Genomic DNA, 18,203 nt, shown 5'->3' with positions numbered 1-18,203 from the left:
GCTGATATATTATTTCTAAAATTAAAATTTGGAGCACTCTCACCCTATTCCAGATTTCCTAAGAAAAAGCAGAAACACTACTACAGTAATTCTCATGAAAACCTAAACAAATAAATTAATTAAACAACACTCGTATGCACTGGAAAGACAAAGACATATTCATGCCTGAATCAAAGAACGACACAATTGTACTTGTCTATCCTCTTTTTGCCAGTACCTCCTTTTTCCATTCAAAGTTATATTATTGCATGTTTTCCCAGTCTATCTAGATTAGGCAAGAAACATATTTTCAAAGGTGCATAATCACTGAAATATACAGCTAGGCACCTACCAAGCAACAGAAATCCCCTAAATTCTTCTCGGATGCCTAAATACCTTTGAAAATCTGGCCCTGAATGTTTCGGAACAAGGGCTTATCTTTTCTGGAGAACAACAAACATTTATGAGTGCCATAAAAACTATGGGAACGGCAAGAATTTGGTTAAAAGACAACAGGGCGAAAGATAGGACATGATATATAAATAGGGAATGAGTGATCAAACGGGAGGAAAGCAATTTGAAGAGAAGAGAGGGAGTAATATTTTTAGTTGCTTGGGAAAACTGCAAATAACTAAGGAAAGACACTGCATGATAACTCTTTCTTCTGGCAATACTTTCTAAATATCTGAGCTAAAATTCCAGTGTTTTCCTATGCCATTTCAACAGTTATGAAGGCATAATATGTATCATCCAGCAATAGAGTTGTCCCTTTTATAACTTTATGACTTAGCAATGTTGACAAACGCAGAAAGCTTTAAAAATAGTAGGACCAATGGATTTTGAAACATGTATAGTAATGACATTACTATACATTTAATGACATTTTGCATCGTGACTAGAAACACGTTTCTTACCCTTATCATAGATTCACGCAGGTCTAATGGAGACTACTAGATCACAGTAATACAAATCACTTTTGTCTTTTTATGCTCTGGGAACAAATGGGAAATCTTTCATGCCACTGCTGAAACAAACTAAAGGTCAGTCTTTGAATGGTATCCAAACCTTTTTCTCTCTTAATAGTATTACAAATAAACTGCTCTACTGCAAACTCAAGTAGTCTGTCAGTAGTTCATGGCTCTGTGCAGCAGCAGAAGGAACAATGTGTGACAATGAAGTATTTAACTAACTCATTTTAAGGTTTTGCAGATTTGGAACCCACTTTTTGTTCCAAGATAACCAGTCATAACAGAGAAAAGTTCAAGTGTTCACGTGTGTTCATGTGAAGATACGAAGAAACCAAGCACACAAATCCCTCCACAACAGTTTATCCCCAGAAAGGAAGGTAGTGTCAGCCAATACTTAGTGACAGTGCGCAGGTGCCAGAAGTACAGCCGATGGCCTCCAAGGGCTTCAGCGTCCCATCTAGAACTCTGATGTATCCTCTCCCTTCTAAAGAAATATTGAGTCTTCACAATGGAGCAACCATATTTTCTGTAAAATAAACAACAGCCTTCCTCCAATATGTTAGTGCTTCCTTCTTTACTTTGGCTATATTTTCCCTATCTTCAGTTATGATAACTGCAGAGTATTGCCCTGTCTTAACAAAGAATAATCCTTCTAACACCACAAAATAATCCTACACCAGAATTTATGATTTGAGATCAATTTTTTTGCAGCTGACTACGTGTCTCTGCAGTATTCCTCATTACTCTGAATAGCCCTGGCAAACACAGCGGTCATTCCCTAACAGGATGAGCACAACATAGTTCAGGACACTGAGTTAGCTAGCTGTACACAACTTACTTGCCAGAGTAAGGTATATAGAATTAAACTAATATTTCTGAAAGGTTAATGAAATTAGGGAGAAAGCTTTTTATTGTATTTTCCCTCCATTTTTTCCTTATTTTTTGAAAGGACCTGACACTCTCTTCTATCTATAAAGTTTCAAATGTGGACCACTGAAACAAGCACTTCCTGAGGTTGACTCAGCCTCTTTAATTATCTTTTGCTCTCTCAGGTGAGTACAGACAGAGCTAACTTTTGGAAGACTAAACTTAGGTTGTACATACCTTATATGCGTAAATTCTCCCTCCAGTCTAAGGAGGAAAAGAATTTAGGACACCTTCCACAGTCCACTTAGATTTTGCACTCATCTCAGATCTTATATGTAGAATATCAAGGTTGCAGTTTTTGGAAGACATTTATAAGGGTAAAAAAAAGGAAATGCATTCCCAAATTAATAGTTTTAGAAAAGGTAAAGATTCCATTAACTCTTGCTATGTTACACTCTATTTTTTTATTTTGAGATTCTCTTATTTTTAACTGAAACCGAAAATTAAAGTATCCTAAGTGGCTAGAATCAATTACAGTCTTTGTGCATGCCAAGTTGGATTAAAATAGAGGTTTTTCACTGCCATTTTATCTGGAGAAAATCAAAATGCCAACATATGCAGAGAAACTGATTTGGCCTTTATCTTCTTCAACCTAAAGAAATACTAAAATTTAAAACCCCAATATTTCTATTGGAATAAATGTTATTCTCACCACAGAGCAACAATGATGACTCAATTTAGAAGTACATCTCCAAGTTAAGTATTGTGCTGTGTACAAACAGCACAGACTTCACTCTTCCACAGATCATAAACTGTGATCACAGCTGAATATCACATACATTTGATACTGTATTTTTTGGCAAATGTTGGAATTTTACATTAAATAAATTCAATGATTAAACTTTATAGACTAAACATAATATATTGGAAACAACACTAAATAAGCAATTAAAAGCAGGTACTATTTTCTGCTTTTGTTCAACTCACTGTAAATGCAACAAGACTACAGCAGCAAATTGTATAGGAAAATTATTTCAGTTATAGACCTTTTAAATTATTTCTTTTTTTTCAAGCAGAAACTGTTGGATGTTCAGACCATATCTGTACTTAGTAACATGAAATCCCAAATCATTTGCAGTTAACCAAGTTGCAGGATGTATTTTTCTTGCTTTTGCTTACTCTCCAGAAAATCTCTTTCAGACATTTTGAACTTGGACCTGATGTAAGCACGAATGAACTGAATGACGTCTAAAACCTGATAACTGATAAATATTTATGTAGCTTTAAAACCAAACTAGTGGCATAATAATTTGTATTCAATGGGTGGGTAAAGGATGCTGGTGTTAGAGTGCATGAGAAGAAAAACGGAGATAAAAATGGATGCCTGCCAAATACATAAACACCACGTCCAGAAAAATAACTGATTGTAAAGAACATCCTCTCTTCTTATATAACAGATGTTGTTGAACGAATTTTTTAAAAAGTACAACTGCTCTATGAGTCATAGGGTGCAACTGCAACTGAAAAAAATGTTTATTGGCCTTTTAATTAAAGTACATTGTGACCCACGGAATCAACATTATTATTAAACCGGGAGACAGCTATGGCAAAATACGATTTTTTAAAATAATGTGAGCACACTGAAAAACTAAAACCAGTATGAATCCAAGAAATATATGTAGAATTATCTTTTCACACAGTTATATTGATGATATTTTGGAAGTAGATTATTAAAGAAAGTACCTGAAAATTAATTTTTCAGATGGAAGTGTTTCAGGCAGACAAAGAATAACGTGGAATGACAGGTGAGATGTTGAGACATGCTCAATTATATAAAGGTATGAAATTCAAGTATGACATCAGAAGCAAAAAACACCTTTAATTCACAGTAATTGTATGTGTAAATTCACTGGTAATACCTGTATAGTGCTTTATCACAATGTTAAAAACATGGTGGTAGGAGGGAAGAAAAAGAAGTTGAAGAAATACTCCAATTTTACTAGAACGCATGTTTCACACATTTTATTCAATCTATCTTTTCTATAAGTCTATTCTTTTCTATTAGGTACCTATACTTAATAATCTGAATTTTCCAGTAAAACAACTTTAACACTTGTAACCGCCTGAATTATGTCCATCTATACCACTTTGTATTGTCAAACTAATTCACTTTTTACATCTTTTATTTACTGCTGAAGGTTGATCACAGTAGCAAGGCCAGCTGGACTGTGCCTTTTTGAAAAGAGAGGAAAAAAGGAAGTAACCTCATGGATCTCTCAGACTAAGCCTGAGCTTCAGCATGTCTGCTCAGTGTGCCTATACTAGTACCAGTAAATCCATAGAAAACAGAAGCACGAAAGGAATTTTAAGACTCTCATAAAAGAAAAAGAGATGAAACTCTCTTCATTAGCTTCTTCCAGGAGCTGTATGGGTATGCAATTTCTTCTCCAAAACAGAAGAAGGATATTCTAAGAAAGAAAACTTTTTCAGCAGAACTCTTTAAAAATATGGGTTAAAAGAATAAAGAAGAAAGGACTAAAACATTTCTCTAGCAATCACAATAATTCTATTTCATGTTATTAACATAATGGAATGTATCAAATAAAAACAGCTTATGAGCCACAGGATAAAATATGTAAGGTATGTTTAGATTACCAGTTAGATGCATATTTTTAAAGAGCTTTTACAGGATGTGCAAAATATGCTGAGGCAGGAAAATAATTATAAACAACCGTGCAACATAAGAAGTGTTCTTACTGTTTCTTTATTAGTTTAAAGAAAACTGAAGCCTAATAACAATATGCCTCCTACATTCAGAACAAAGCTATCCATGTTATAGTTACTTTGCATTTGCTTCCCCCAGGAAGTTGTTGAGAACACTTGCATACAGTACAGAATTAAAATTTTCAAAATTAATACAACCAGTAAATTAAGAAACTTCTTCAAACACAACGAATAAGGAAAGGATGGAATCTCTAAAGTTTACTACATTCATATGTTAACTTGTTTACTATGTTTTGCTACGCACTTTTAACTGTTTTTTTATACTAGTGTGCTCCAACATTGATAGATCTCTTTTCCTAAAGAAGATAAATGGTTGCAAAAAGTCTCATCTCAGATATCCAATGCAAATCAAATTATAATTGAATAATAGTCTGACTAACATTAAACTTTTGTGCTTAATGGGGTTTAATTAAGGAAATATGCACAGAAGAACATTATGTTAATTTTTCAACTTGTTTGTGTCCTATAGAAATAAAAGGAGCTTGCCTACCATTGTTTTCTCCTGATTAAAATTCAGTGCACTAAGCACAGTTGAGTAGATCTATGTCTACATGACACACCAAAACCAGAATATCTTCAAAGTTCAGATCAAGAGCATCTTGTAAAGGTTCATTTTGTATCAGCAGTCTCAGTTGGTGTTCTCTGAGAGTTAAAACTTCTGTTTGGAACAGGCAAGAATGGCCTGCCAGAAGTGTACTACCATACAACGTAGTACTTCAGTAGAAACTTTCTGACTGCAGAATTAAATCAAAATAATGTTTTCAGTTTGGCAGTAGCAGATCTGACCAAGACTAAAGTGACACCAAAGTTCACAGAATCACAGAATCACAGAATCACAGTTAACAAAATCTTGTAAAATAAAATCAGACAAGACATAGAATGGCACTTTTGAGCAATCCTATGCAACACAGCAAAATACATTAATTGTAATAATGGCTGATTTAGAATGATGGACTGAATGAAGGACAGATGTATTCGCAATGAGACTCGAGGCAGACAACTTATTAGTTGCAAGGCATATTATGCTGTAATTTTAGTACTTTAAAAAAAGTAGTAACTTTAAAAGCCCTCCACTTCACATTTTAGATAGGAGCTCTTGCTTCTGTATATACACTAGTCAGCATTCTAGAGTCCTTATTCCCCTTACTATACTGCATTGAAAGAAACACAGGTCAGTTGAAATGTTCCTCTGGGAGATGCTTGAGGCGGTGTAGTCAAAATTCTTATTCACTGAATTTACAAATCTTCAGGTGAGGATGTTACTGCATCAGACTCTGTATTTTGCTTTGCCATGATCATTGATAACACATATGTGCTGAAAAAATATAACACTGATTGCAACAGCATAATGGATTACCATATTAATTATTAATGAATTGTTCAGAAATACATTTGTTTGACCAACCCAGTGATCTTGTAATTATCCCTTTCCTCTCCAGAGACCTGGAATTGAATTCTGATTTCACTGTCTAGCTATAGTGAGTTTTTCCACTTGTAACTCCCAGCTTTGAACTCCACCCTTGGGAGCACCACAGGAAGCACTGGCAAGGCTGGCAAGGCTTCTCCTTTTTTTTCTGTCGTTGTTGCACTGAGAAAAGGGGCAGACAACAGAGCAGTAAAAGGCCTAAGCTGTCTGACCTGTAGCGACGCTGCACCCTCTCCTGTTGTCCCTGCCCATACTGGGAATGCTGGAACGGCAAAGTCCCAGGCTCGTGGATGATGGAAGCATGGCAGAGGCAACAACTTCTGATCTTAGCAGGGAGAGATTGGAAGCCATGGGGAGGAATCATGCACAGTGCTGAGCAATGACTCCCTGGGTTATTAGAGGCTTTTCAGGGAAGTCTGTACTCACTGAAAGGATCGCAACTATGACATAAGACCCCGGAGGAAGGGAAATGACAGGCTCTTTAAGACACCTCAAGAAAGCAAAACAATGACTTTGTTAAAAATACTTACGTTTAGATCTCTGAAGTGCTCGTTGTAGTCTAGGGCATAACCTACCACAAACAAATCTGGAATTTCAAAACCATAATCTGTATTGAGACAAATAACAAACACCATCAATGCAAAATAGGTGGCTATTATATAGCCCTTCAATTCATGCGTTGGTTTTCTGAACAGAAAGCTATAGCTATACGTAGTGAATTCAGGTTACTTTTGCCTCCTAAACAGTCGGCTGAGGTCAGCAGTAGGTCTATGCACGAATCCTGCTTATAAACTATTTGTGATAGGCATATGAACAGTTAGTGGAAAATTAGGAAGAGGTGGTGTACAACTGTCTGGGGCACAACACATCTGAGCCCTGAATCCTTCCTCTGTGGTTCCAGCTGGAACTGGCAGTAGAGAGGCCTCTCTGATACTGTGGAAGGAAGCCAAAAACAGAGCAAAAAAGTTCTGCCTAGGCTGGCCTTCAGCTCCATTGGCATACGTCTGTGATGACACCCAGTATCACACTACTGATGAAAAATATATCATTTTAATCCAGAAATAACTTACAGAACTATGCAGAGGCGTATATATTCTCTTCTGAGGCTTGCAAAAACTATTATGCATATTATACTACAAAAATGTCTCAGATGCTGAGCAAACTAAAGCCCCAAATGTCTGAAGACTCATGCACATTCTTACTATAAAGTGAATAGATGCAATGTAGTTCAATCATACAACTCTCACACTTCAAGCTAAGCATACGCACATATCTTCTTGAGTGTGAAGCCTGGTGCAGTATCAGCACTATATAAAAAGAGTTAGACCCTTTCCAAATTATTCACTATCTAACTAGACAAAAACACAACCCTACAGACATAAATATAGGTCAGCATAAAAAAATTTCAAGGGAGTATTTGTTTGTTAAAAATCTGTGGGTAAGAGACATTTTGGAATTGCAAATTCAGGTAAGTAAGGACCTGACACAGCACTTCTGGTGATTTCCAAGAGTGGCTTCTCATGTTCTGTAAAATTCATCACAGTTCAAATAGATAAGAAAGTGGATAACATCTGTTTCATTTTATAAATTATTACATAAAAATACTAAGCTTTCCACCATGCAGTAATTTTATTGTATTTTTAATATGTTTAATATTAGTGAACCTAGTAAAATATATACTTTAATTTATTGGATTAAATTCCAAATATTAAAAAAATACATAAAAAGCTGCATATGGAAATTATTGGGTCACAGTTTAGACTACTGGGCTAAAATTGGCCCAGCATTAAGTAACTTCTACTTCACCTTGGGAGAAGTTTCCCACTCTCCCAAATCCCAGATCCCTTCATGCTGCTTCCTGCTATTCACCTGCCTACTCTCCTTCCACCCAGCTTCTCCGCAGCTGACCAGAGCCTTCTTCAATAGCAAATACTGGTGGATCTCTTCCATATAGATCTGTTCTTATCAGTATTTAGTCCCATTTCTGCTATTACATCACTTTTTCTAATAAGTCTAACGGGACAATAGCTGGTGTGAGACAAACAACAGAGCAGAAGGAGGAAGTTTAAAAAGCCCTACTTATCGTATGCTTTCCTGGGGGGAAAAGGAAAGGGAATTTAATTATAATTGTTTAGCTATTAAATGATAACACTTTTCAAAAAAAAAGAACATTTTTTTTTCTGTTATAAAAATGTAAAACTTGGAAATAACTAGGTCACAATAAAAAAAAAAACATGTTTAGATGGAAACTTGCAGCTCCTTTAAAGAGAGGTAATGAGGAAGGGAAGAGAAGGACTTCCTTTCCTTTTTCTTTGTCAGAGACAGAAGACAAAACACTCACCTGTCAGGGATAAAATTTAACCTTTTCATAACTTTCTTATATATTCTGCAGAAAATATCAGATTATAACGAGGCCAGGCTTTCCAAACCACAGTTATACAAATCATTCCACTGCATCCTAATCCCACTGACAACTGAAATCTTACAATGTTTCTAGCAGTTACTAGAATGATATGAAAGGCAACTAGTAGAATAATGGTAACTGTTATGTAAAGAAGATTTTCACAATAACACTTACAATCTGGTCTGTACCCATCAGGTCGAGATGTTCTTTTCACCAGCAAACTGCAGTTAAAAATAATAAAAAAAGTAAACCTAGATATTTATCTGAATAACATGCAAAAAAACCTATTCCCTTTGTCAAAAAACTTCTGAGCCATGCAAATCACTATTATCTATCTGCTTCTCCTTCCAACAATGTGCTGACGGCAGGGAAGAAATGGGCATGTTCCCCTTCAAATGCCATCAGTGCCAGTTTGAGCATGGCTGGAGGTATCACTGCCGCTGTGGGACAACGCAAAGGTATTTCCGCTCCTCTCCTCTCCTCCACCCTGTCTCAGGGACTCAGGCAGCTTTCTCTGCAGAGCTCCCTCTGCTATACCACAGCACAGGATTAAAGCAGGATCTTGGAAAGCAAATCTACACAGGAAAATACGTTGTGCTAGACTAGCCTCCTGTTTCAGTCTGCTAGTTAATGACTAAGTGTTGTGGCTGTTTTACTCACCTTGCCACTTTAATCATTTTTGGCTTGTATTTTTCAATGTTATTAAGCAGAACCTTCATAGTCCTTCCAGTTCCAACAATATCCTTACAAAATATGAAAAATATGGTAAGTAAAAAACAAAGCAAAGCCCAAAAGAGGAAATCTGGACAATGACTGAACACTTCCATATTCTTATTTTATGGAAATGATATTATTTCTCCCAGTATACCGTGAGTCATATCCAAAAAAAGGTTAGGATTGAGCTCACACTCTTTGAAGCAAGCACTTTCTCCTCAGAAAATAAGAATAGCTATGTTTCTAATGTGCAGGTACACAGGTATCAGACTTCTCATACTATGCTCAAAACTACAATATGTCAGCATCTCCGCACCGCAAGACAAATCTGTCCTATTTGTTGTTTTATTAGTAAAAGAGTTCTCTAGACCTGCTGCACTCAACCTGATCAGAATGAGATAGATAAATATATGCCTATCCAACTTAACATCACGGGGAGAACAGCTATTGTCCCCGAACTTTAGAAATGTTTAATTTCCATTAGCAAAACCTTACCTCTATTCCTCAGCTGTCAAATAGCTTTAACAGACTTTGCTGCAGGCATTTTTCACTCCTGTCATAGCAGTTAGTGTTAACAAATATGGAGCTCCTAGCAGTTATTCAAGTAACTAGCTATCTCTGCGGCTCCTGATTTTTTTCCCTCTGCTATGGAAAGACATTCTATACATTTCCCTCGTTACACTATCTGTCTTACTGCTCCTTTCTCACACAAGCATATTGGGCCTAAAATGCCAGGCAGATCCTGACATGCCCTCTAAACATCTCAGTTGCTTTTCTACCATTTTTAAAGAGAATCATCTACACTAATTAAGAGAAATTTTGCAGCGACAGTGAGGTGACACATTCTTTTTTTCCTTCTCTACAACTGAACACTGTTGATTTACATCAGCAACATATCTGTGATGCTGCTGCACCAGGGGATTCTGCAGGACACAGCGCTGATGACCAGCAGTCAGAAGACTTGTGATGTTCTGATCCAGCATGTGAACAACACTGAAGTTGTTAAAGCATGTGTGGGGCTATTGTACTATTTCAAAGTCATGCACCTAGGAAGTTTAGGGCATCTCTGCAGTTGACTCATTGCTCTCCAAGGAACAGAACAACTTGCAGAACAGCAGTTCATGAAGCCATAAAAAGAACAAACCAAGTGATGCAGTAATGAAGGTCAGAGTACAAATCAGAGCTGCACCAACGCAGTCTGATCCATCATGCAATTGCAAAAAGACTGAGAGGTCACTAAGCAAATCAGCTCTTTACCCACCTCACTGGCTCCCAATTCAGAAAGTTTAAACACAGCTGTGACCCAGCCTGTTTTAGAAACTGAACACACAATCATGACTTTACTATGTGAATTTATTATCTAAGTACAATATGACAGAAGTGGCCTACTTACCTCCACAATTAGAACATTCTGAAACAAACAAACAAACAAACAGAAATATAGTTACATGATAGTCACAAACTAAAAGAAATATCATTTTAAAAAGTAAAAAGAAGATAAACACCTCCATGATCATATGTACAACAGGCTAGGATAGAAGGAGCTTCTGCTTGATCTGTGTGCCCTGAAAAAGAGCCAGACAGAAATGCAACCCCTGCAGTCAGGGGCTCTGACTTGGTTCAGCTCTGTCTGGATCATCACCCTTGTGCAAGAACGGCTGTAGCTACAAGTGATACAGTCAGATGGAAGAAATCCAAATGGAATGACCTGCACTTTATTCTAGTGTGACCAGAAGTGTCTCAACAGTGTACTCAATAGTTTACTCAGTTTATTCAAATACTATTCCCCACGCTAATACAAGACTGCAGCAATAATATTTTTACTCTGAAATGTGTTCCATTTTTTTCCCTAGAGCCCTCACAGAGTAAAGGATTATAGGCCAACTTCTACCATCTATCCTCAGACTGTAAAGCACCTTTTTCTCCTCAAATAATACTGCTGAAATTAGCAGTATTACTTGAAAAGAAAAGGAGTGCTTAAGGTAAGAGCAGTGATGTCAAGTCTTTTGACTGCACAATCACACAAGCTGCTGTTTTTACTGAAATGGTTCATCACTGTTCAAGGAAGCACGGTATCTTAAGATGATTTCTGCTCTTCTATTAAAGCTAATAATAAGAAGTAACGTTCTTATCAGGAGCAACAAGAATCTATTTATTAGTGGGCACTATCATATGCACATGCAAAAGGATAGCGCTCCCTATTACAGTCACGCTTGAAGACCTACTTTCTGAGATGGAAGTTACAATAGCAAAAGGAAAGTTATTCACCTATATATCCCTCTACAGAGATATATAAATATATATATTTGACATGCATATTCATATTGTGACTGTGTCCTGGAAAGCCTTGAGCCTGATAGTTTCACATCCATGCAATATTCACAGGACTAGCTTACACTCCACCTCCTTTCTATCAAGCTTGTTGGCTTTGCTGCCTATATAACACGGAGCTTGTCTAACTTTTCTTTTCAATCACAGAAACCCAAAGTTGAGAATTCTGGGAAAGACTCAAATAGCATGGAGAAGGAGGGTGTGAAGTGAGAGTGCACATAAATAATACACCTTTGAAAGTTTCATTAACTGTCATGGAATATTTTTTTCATCTTCAAAATAGAAATAATTAATATGGATTATCCCTGTGTGTATTCATACTGAAGTTCCTCCTAACAGTCATAGTGCTTGGTGGGGAGACATGGCATGCTTTATGAAAGCAGCCACTGCAGAAACATGTTACCACGCACTGTATTATTTCTTGATACTTCTGAAATGGAAAAAAAAAAGTAAAGGTGTGGAGGGAACTCCTGATAGTAGTTCAGCAGATGTCAGTAATGGAGCTATCCCTCAAGAAAGCCACTAATTTAGACTGCGCTCTGATGGAACGTGCATTAATCTTGGAGGGTGGCTCCTTTTTGGTGCTTTCATAACAGGTTTCACTAGTGCTTATCCAGCTTGGCATGCCTGACTTTCAACTTCTCAGCTGCTGACACAAACAACTTTGAGATCTTGAGAGACCTAATCCTATGGAGGTAAAGAGTCAAAGCCCTCTTAACAACCAACGTCCAAAGATGTCCTGCACCTAGAAATGTCTTCCTTCAAAAAAGAATGGAAAAATGTTAATTCTCTAGCTAAAATGAAAGATCAAAACCACGTTCAGGAGAAGCCTATGACATGCTTACAGGGATATGCTCTCTTAAAAGAAACCAGGCAGGACAGCCAGTCAAGAGGGTTTGGATCTCATCTCACTTCCTGGATGGAATCATAACCAGGAAAAACACTTTCAAAAATGAGGCCAGGACAGCTGTGTCTGAGGCATGAGTGGATCACTAGATTCAATCAGTGGACACCTGAAGATTATGCGCAAGACTAATGGTTTAACAATCCTCCTGAGGAACTTGCACAGTTGGTCATTTATATATATGTATATGTATGTGTGTGTATATATATATGTAAAATATGTATTTGTGTGTGTGCATGTGCATATTTATACACATGCGCACACACATATATTTATATATGTATATTATATGTATACATATACATATGTATATGTATATTTATACATACACAAACATTGCGTGTGTGTGTGTGTGTGTGTGTGTGTGTGTGTGTGTGTGTGTGCATGTATACATATACAAACAAACATATAGAAGAACAATCCACAGACGTGCAGAGAGTGATAGGTGGCAGCAGAAAAAGTTCACCAGAACTAAGGAAGGAGATGAATGCCTTCAGTTCCAGCAAATAATCCTGGATGACTGGGACTGGCATTCAGTAGGAGAAGCTGACCCATCAACACAGACATCCTTACCCATTCAGCCAGCTTAATGCAACTCTTCCTGTTCTTCATACTGTTGACAAGAAGTTTCCTCACAAAGGAAAAGTAGATGTCTTCTAGTGACAAGACCTATTTAGCAACTATAGTGTGAGATGGGACACACTGAAACCGACATGGCACAGGGCTGCAGAATCCTGCATTAGCTGACTGTGTCAGAGTGTAGTGAGGCCCAGTTGTTCCCCAAGTGAAGAGGAGCCAGGAGCTGAGTGTGGTAACACGGCTGGCAGGGTAGAGGCCTCTCCAGCCAGGGCCCAGTCCCACAGTAGCCAAGCAAGTCGAGCAGGACAGATACAGAGATGGTAGCCAGGTTCAGCCAAGAGTCCAGAGCATCAGGCAAGTTTGTGGTGATGCAGGTCTGAGGTTAAGCTGTGAAGTCAATTCACAAGCCGGAGTCAGGATCAGGTCCAGTGACCATAACCAGAGCCAGACACAGCCCAGTGATCACCAGACAGGTCCACAGTCATGAGACCTGAGTTTGAGACAGGAGGTCAGCCAATTGGTCAGGATCTGGATTGGCGGGACTTGTGGCTGGGCTGGGCAGGTGCAGGGGCAGGGCAGGGCTAGAGCCCGGCACTACTATGGCTGCTATGGCGTCGTAGGGTAGGGACCGACGGCCCTGGACTGGGCTGAAATGGGGGCTTGGGCCTGGGCCTGGGCAGTCACAGTGGAGGCTCTGGACAAGGGGGCTTGGCAGGGACAGCAAGGCCTGTCAGTGCCCTCAGGAGAGACTGAGAGAAAAGCATAGTCCTGCGACATTTCACTGACAAAGATGGGTTTGCTACTAAAACTGCTTCAGTTATCCTATCATAAGCAGAAACATAGATTTTCTCTTATTTATTCTCAAGCATAAAACATAAAATTAGATAGAATAAGGGGACAGCAGCCTCCCTGACCATGGAATCAAGATTACAACCAACCGAGAGAGACAGACCTTACTAATTAACTTGTGAGAAAAAACTGTAGAAATTAATAGAAAATGAGGCTGAAGAGAGACCTTGAATGGTCATCAAGACTATTCTCCTGGCCCAAAGAATTGACTTGAAATATCCCTGACAGATATCTGATTTACCTGTTCTTGTACCTGATGAGGACGTCAGAACTTCCTCAGGCAATGTGTTTCAGTGCCTCATTATCTAAGAGCAAAAATACAGTTAGAAAGTTTCTGCTGATATTTGACCTGAACTTGTTTTGCAGAGGACATAGAAAAAAACTTTTCTTCTTCTCTTTTTAGCTTTTTCCATATTTGAAGACAGATACATTTCCTCAGCCTTCTTGTTTCCAGATTAAACAACTCCTATTCATTCAACAATTCCTCACAAGTTACATTTCTAGATTTCTGATTGTTCTCTTGTTCTCCTCTGGAATCTGTCCAATTGGTCAGAATCCTTCCACAGTTGTGGTGTCCCCAGACTAGAGAGAAGCTTTTTCCAGTGTTGAGAAGAATAAAAGGACCACTCTGTATGCCTTACAAATAATCCTCTGTTATATATGCCAATACAATGCTCCCCTCTTTTATGAAGGTATGCTGTTGACTCATGTTCAACTCATGCTCCACCTATCACTTCCAGTCCAAAACTGTTGCTTAGTTAGTCCTTCCTCACTTTGTGTTTATGTAAAAGAATACTTCTAAATAAACACAGAAGTTTGTATTCATCTTTATTGTCATTATATGCCAAATTTCATTCAAAGCATTATGTGCTTTGAGCCAAATTCTTAAAACCATACTCCTACCTTGTAGTATTGTTCCAGGTGGTATCATCAGCATTAAATGCTAATTCCATCTTTTAAATCATGAATGAAATATCATATAGTCCCTGAAGAATATCCTTTAATAGATCCCTCCAGTCTGACAGTGAAGCATAATTAACGTTCTTGAAAATAGCTTTCCAACTAATTATACATCCATCTAATAGAAATTTAATCTAGTCTACATTTCCTTATCACAAAAGCTTGAAGGAAAGAAGGTGAATGTGGATCTAGACATCACTGAAGGATCTGTCTGATCATAAGAGTCACCTGCAAAAGGCTTCAGCTGAAGGATAAGATCCTGTATTGATTAATTAACTTGAGAAGGAAGAACATTGGTGGACCCTGAAATTCTATTACAAGCATTCTGCTATTCTTGCCACTTCCTTCCCAAATTCAGGGAGTCAAAGAGTTGTAAATGATATGCACTGGGAGATTTGGTCCTTTGATAGTCCCTTTAATCAGTCAGTTGTCTAGCTCAGGAAACACATACTCTGTTTTATATTATGCACTTTCTCATTATTTCCAAAACATAAGTAAGGATTCCCTGTGATGTGGAGAAAGCCTCAAGGACTTTGTACTGGAAACACCACCATAAAATATTTAGGTAAGAAAATATTTCATATATATAAATAAGCGGGCAGCCTGACACTTGAGAGTGACACATTAATCCCTCTATTGATTAGCCAGGATTACTGTGACTAAAGTGTGCTTTTGCTTGTCACTGAAACCATCTCCAATAAAAGTACTTGATGTGTTTGGAAACCAATTGCATTGCTACCACAATCAGAAGAGAGCCTGGTGAAGCAGAATACTGATAGAGGGGTTCCAGAAAAGTGACGACAGACTAGCAGAGAAACAAATTGGGGGAAAAAAAAGTTTAAGCACAGAGTATCCAAGATGAGGGATGGGTGTTGTTTAACTACAGCTGCCTGAAGTGGGTTAGCTTATCCTGGAGCAGATGCATAGAAGATAAAAAAGAATGCAATGAATACAACAGGTCGGTATGTTATTAGTATTGTCACCATCATCCTAAATGTACAGCTGGCTGCATCTAGCATACCTTGCGAAAGGTCACAAAGATGGGCTAGACCTTATTCACCTTTACCATAAAATCCACCCGTGTGTTGTTGGGCAAGAGACTGGTGAAATGGACCAGCTTGTGGTGTTGCCGCAATGACTGATAGCTGGACAACAGGCATGCCAAGGACGCTGCAGGGTTTTCCACAGTATTTATGTTTGGGGGTCCTCTGCCATATAGATTAAGACTGTTTTGTTCTTTCAAATACAGCTGTAGCAAGGAAACCAGAAGAGCAGTAATCCAGCCTTCTAGCATGCATTCAATATTTTCTGTCTATTTTGAAGCTTGGAGAACAGGAAATAGGAATCTTTTTACTAACAGGATGACTAGACAGAAGACGGCATAATTTCTGAGTACAGCCACCTTCACCAGTACCAGCTATGAAATAGGTCCAGAAATCAAACAATGATTCTGATATATCTTACAGTGAGTCACAGAGTGAATAGTCAACTTCTTAAAATATGTCCTGGAAAAGATTTCTTATAGTCCACATAAAAAGAAGGCAGTGGCTCAACCCTCAAGTAGATTGAAATACCTTTTTATACTGAGTGGTTGCAAGAAGTAGCCAAAGATTTCATTGCTGATGGATCAGAGGAATGTTTGGGAGCTGATGGGTATGGATAACTGATTTATCCTGTGTTTTTGGCTGTTCCTCCCAAATAGCTGACAGGAAGTAGGATGGCACACTCTGTACTCTAACCTTGTTCGTTGAATGCAGGACAGAGAGGGCTACTGTGAAGCTAAAAATTCTTCAGTTTTGAGTGATCAGGGTACACACAACTTGACACTCTACATATGGGCACTGTGCATCTATAATATTTGCACTGTAAAATGGATCTACACAAAAATAAAACTTGCCTTCATATCTTTTTTTAGAAGTATTAGAAATGCTTTGTAACACCATGCCTTGTGACATTTGGAAAAAGCAGGAGGTTTTTGACAATACTAGTACTATATAAAACAAAGAAAAAATAATTTCTAACTCCTGCATGCCATGTGTTCAAAGACATATACATACAAAAAATTACAGAAGATCATCATTCCTCTCATGGATGCACTTTTCACTTCCACAATAAATATTAATGTATCTGTGAATTTAAAAACATTTAGTAACGGACTGACACTTGCAAAAAAATGAGAAACAATTCTCTGTACTGCCTTTCAAAGCCACTTGAACCTATATACTGCAAGCAAGTGGGTTATTATTTCAATACACCTAAGAAAAATCTTGACTTGTGATAAGCTGAAAAATATTCAAGCAGTGAGTCAATACATCTCTATTGTTTACCTTCCCACAGGTCAATAATAAATGGAACAATGTCAGCTAACGAGACCAAGTATAGTAATGAGATCATGTGTGCCTCCTGTCTGACAGTAGTAAGAGCTATGGAAACTATTTTTCACCTTCCTGGAAAAGAATAATAATTTTTTTCTGGATTTTGACTTCATGCTTCTTTTAGAAGGCTAATTTCAAAGGAAAAATTGCTATGTTTTGAAATAAGCATTTCAGTGTGTGAGGGAGAGGCTGTCTTTGTATTTGCATAAAATGTAATTAATACTTTAACAAGGTAAAGTCCTAAGTTATACATTTAGAAAGGAGTTGTGCTCCTTAGAAAGCAGCAACTCTACTCAAATAATCAAATAAAAAACCATACTTAACACAATATTACAGCTAACAGGATAAACACAGCCCTTGCATGTAAAGCAAGAAAATCAGGTAGGTACACAAAGAAGGTATTTTTTCCTTAAATGACTTAGTATAAAATAAATAGGATAACACGTACATACGTTTTAAAAAAACTGCTAAGAAAAATAGAGAGAATTTAAAACTGAGACAGAAGAATGATTTGAGGCCTGGAAGAGTTAGAGTGAAGTAAGGTTTGTAGCAGGAAGTAATATCTGTTATTTAATTAACAGCCCAGTTCCCAGTGGGAGAATTTTTTTAAACAAAAGAACTTTGACCTTTCAGCCCACATCCTCAAAGGGACCACAAAATACTTTCAACAGTTGATCCTACGAACAAAAACTCAGAACCACTGTGTGCGCTAAAAATCACTGTCTCAATAAGACACTGGTTTTATGGCACGTTACAATCTCTCCTCACAGCCGGCCTCCAACGCATTTAACAGCGTTCCACAGCTGATAATTTGCTCTTTTTGTATCTCATAGGAATTCTTAACATTTCTATCTCCCACTTTGGTAATAGGGGAGGTGATCACATTGGGCAATCAACTTTTTCTCCCGAATCGTCTACTTGATTATGACAGCAGGTTACAATTAAGAATTACTCCCAGCCTGTACTTAGCTTGAAGTTCGTTAACTCTGCTCAGACCAACAGAAGGATCTGCATGCTTGAAATTGTTCCCCCGCCACCCCGCTACATCAATTGGCCTGATAAG

General features: G+C 37.8%; 1 protein-coding gene across 3 annotated transcripts in view; it reads right to left on the bottom strand.

The window, feature by feature from the left end:
• Positions 1–4,559: 4,559 nt before the first annotated feature.
• PRTFDC1 (phosphoribosyl transferase domain containing 1) overlaps positions 4,560–18,203 on the bottom strand; it is a 50,266-nt gene continuing 36,622 nt past the window's right edge. For 2 of the 3 annotated variants that reach the window (XM_068934548.1, XM_068934550.1), the window contains 5 exons: positions 10,536–10,553; positions 9,089–9,171; positions 8,603–8,649; positions 6,555–6,631; positions 4,560–5,913 (listed from right to left, as the gene is read on the bottom strand). In XM_068934548.1, the coding sequence (XP_068790649.1) occupies positions 5,866–5,913; positions 6,555–6,631; positions 8,603–8,649; positions 9,089–9,171; positions 10,536–10,553 (273 nt within the window). In that variant the 3' untranslated portion in view covers positions 4,560–5,865. The remainder of the gene's footprint in view (positions 5,914–6,554; positions 6,632–8,602; positions 8,650–9,088; positions 9,172–10,535; positions 10,554–18,203) is intronic. The other variant, XM_068934549.1, reaches the window with a different exon arrangement.

Source organism: Struthio camelus, chromosome 2 (genome assembly GCF_040807025.1).
Source record: "Struthio camelus isolate bStrCam1 chromosome 2, bStrCam1.hap1, whole genome shotgun sequence".
In the NCBI taxonomy this organism is placed as follows: domain Eukaryota; kingdom Metazoa; phylum Chordata; class Aves; order Struthioniformes; family Struthionidae; genus Struthio; species Struthio camelus.
Note: the sequence above shows the minus strand (reverse complement) of the source record. Positions and strands in the feature narration are given on the sequence as shown.